We start from the raw sequence: 2,062 nt of genomic DNA, 5'->3' as shown, positions 1-2,062 counted from the left end.
CAACACCAACACATCTGGAGATACGTGGTTTTCACCGGACAGAAAGAGGACGAAAAACTGTCATCTGAAAGGAGCTAAAGCTGTAAGTACCTACAGTACAAAGTACAGTATTTACCTCTGACGCGTAGTGGAGTAAGCTGCTTAAAATGGAAACACTCAAGTAAAGTACAAGTACCTAGAATTTGAACAGTACTTAAGTAAACGTGCTTAGTGACATTCCTCCACTGCTGGCTAAATACTTATGTTTCTGTTCAAGGCTCATTTCAGACCAAGATGTTCACACCTTTTTTACGTGCAGAATACCGGATCAGCTACGACAGAACTCGTGTCCTGATTCTGTCATGCTTTCCATGTGAGTAATGCCGTATAGAGTAACAGGTCTTCACACATCGTCTAAATGGAGACGCGCCTCGAGGGCTCAGAGGAGCCGGGAAAAAAAATGTGAATATGAGAGCGGAGGTGTCAAGAGGTTATGCGTGGTGCTCACCGTCACTCTGAACCTTTCTTAGGGTGACGGAGGGCGTGGAGATGGCTGAGGCACGGAAGTTAGCAGGCAGGGTCTCGGCGGAGTCGGACGTCACGCCCCGAAGGTCTTTCTCCCGAAACATCTTCCTCCAGGAGGGCGAGCGGGTGAACGTCTTCGCTCCGTCCTGCTACGGAGACAGAGCGTGTGAACAGAAAGACGGCGGCTCAGACAGTCCATCGCTTACACAAATATGTATTTATTTTTCCAGATGATTTAGCGTGCTGACCTCTTCAGGTCGTCTCTCGGTTCCCATGGAGATAAGCGAGTGGTATTCTTGCTCGAGGTGCTGTCTGGCCTGCAGGAGAGAGGCGACCGAGAGCTTTGAGACTCTGCAGAAGACACATTTTCTGCAGCTATCCATTAGTTCATGTTGAAATATCATGCCTGCTTCAAACCAGAACAGTTGGAACTCTAAAGTATCAGATGTGGCTTGTTATTGTTAAGATTTAAAGCCTTAAATTGTTAGGCATTTCAAGTCTTTATAATATACAGCAGACCTCCTGTCAGGAAGCGATGGAGGGAGATGCAACAAAGGTCATCAGCGTGTTACTTTAAAAGGTTATGGACACATACAGTACATATAGAATCAAAGGAAATTTGACTCATGTATGCTACAAATATAACAGGGTACTTGTACATGCTTGGTTAATAAATAACATTACTGACTAACTAATACAAATGATAGGTATACAAATAAATAAAGCAACAGAGCAAGATACAGTAATAATGTGTCATAATAATGATAAGAGAACATAGCAATAATTGTGTCAATAATTAACCTGGACATAAATGCAAGTGTTTATACAGTAATCACAGAGGTAGGCTTCAAAAGAGACATCAGCACAGTGTGAATAGACGAATTAGTTGGGTGGACAGGGTCAGAGAAATAATAGAAAAAAGGAGTTAGCAAGCAAAGAAAAACACCTACAAACCCCCCCCCACCTATTATCGTCACTGGTTTTTCACACCGATTATTCCCACTGAAGTAGATAAAGATAAATTGTATTAAAAACTGAAATGCTAATAAAAGATGCGTTTTAAACAAAAGAAAACCTGAAGAGGAGTAAAAAGCCTTTTTTTCTGCGAGGAAAGTTGTGAAATAGATGGTCAAGATATTGTTTAGCGGTCACTTAAACTCCTCCTTGTGTTTGATCACTATGCAGAGTGATGCATGATGCATGTGCAGAGTTTGACACTAGAAGTGTGTTTTGAAAGAGGGAAAGTTTCTCTGTGTAGAGAACCAGTTTGGTAGCCAATCATGATCCAGTGTACCCTTGCAATCCAGAGTTCTCACGAGAGCACAATTTGAATTTGCTCAGAGAGTTACTCTGGCATGGAGTAACGCTGCTCATTAACTATACCCTTGTAGCCGAGCTGCACCAATCACGTTGGCGTATCCGATGTAGGCGGGGCCAGAGGCGAGCTGAACAGATGAGGACAGTTTAATCTACCAGTTAGCTCCGCTGGTAGCTAAGAGTATGGGGCTCTGGATACGTCACCCCGTGTGTTGTTGTGATTGGTCGTAATGTTATCCAA

General features: G+C 43.2%; 1 protein-coding gene across 6 annotated transcripts in view; it reads right to left on the bottom strand.

Annotated features, from left to right (window-relative positions):
- ppfia3 (PTPRF interacting protein alpha 3) overlaps positions 1 to 2,062 on the bottom strand; it is a 31,215-nt gene that overhangs the window by 3,120 nt on the left and 26,033 nt on the right. For 4 of the 6 annotated variants that reach the window (XM_032537432.1, XM_032537436.1, XM_032537433.1 and 1 more), the window contains exons 28-29: positions 753 to 821; positions 488 to 653 (exon numbers count right to left, since the gene is read on the bottom strand). In XM_032537432.1, the coding sequence (XP_032393323.1) occupies positions 488 to 653; positions 753 to 821 (235 nt within the window). The remainder of the gene's footprint in view (positions 1 to 487; positions 654 to 752; positions 822 to 2,062) is intronic. The other 2 variants (XM_032537434.1, XM_032537438.1) reach the window with 1 other exon arrangement.

Source organism: Etheostoma spectabile, chromosome 15 (assembly GCF_008692095.1).
Source record: "Etheostoma spectabile isolate EspeVRDwgs_2016 chromosome 15, UIUC_Espe_1.0, whole genome shotgun sequence".
NCBI lineage: Eukaryota > Metazoa > Chordata > Actinopteri > Perciformes > Percidae > Etheostoma > Etheostoma spectabile.
Note: the sequence above shows the minus strand (reverse complement) of the source record. Positions and strands in the feature narration are given on the sequence as shown.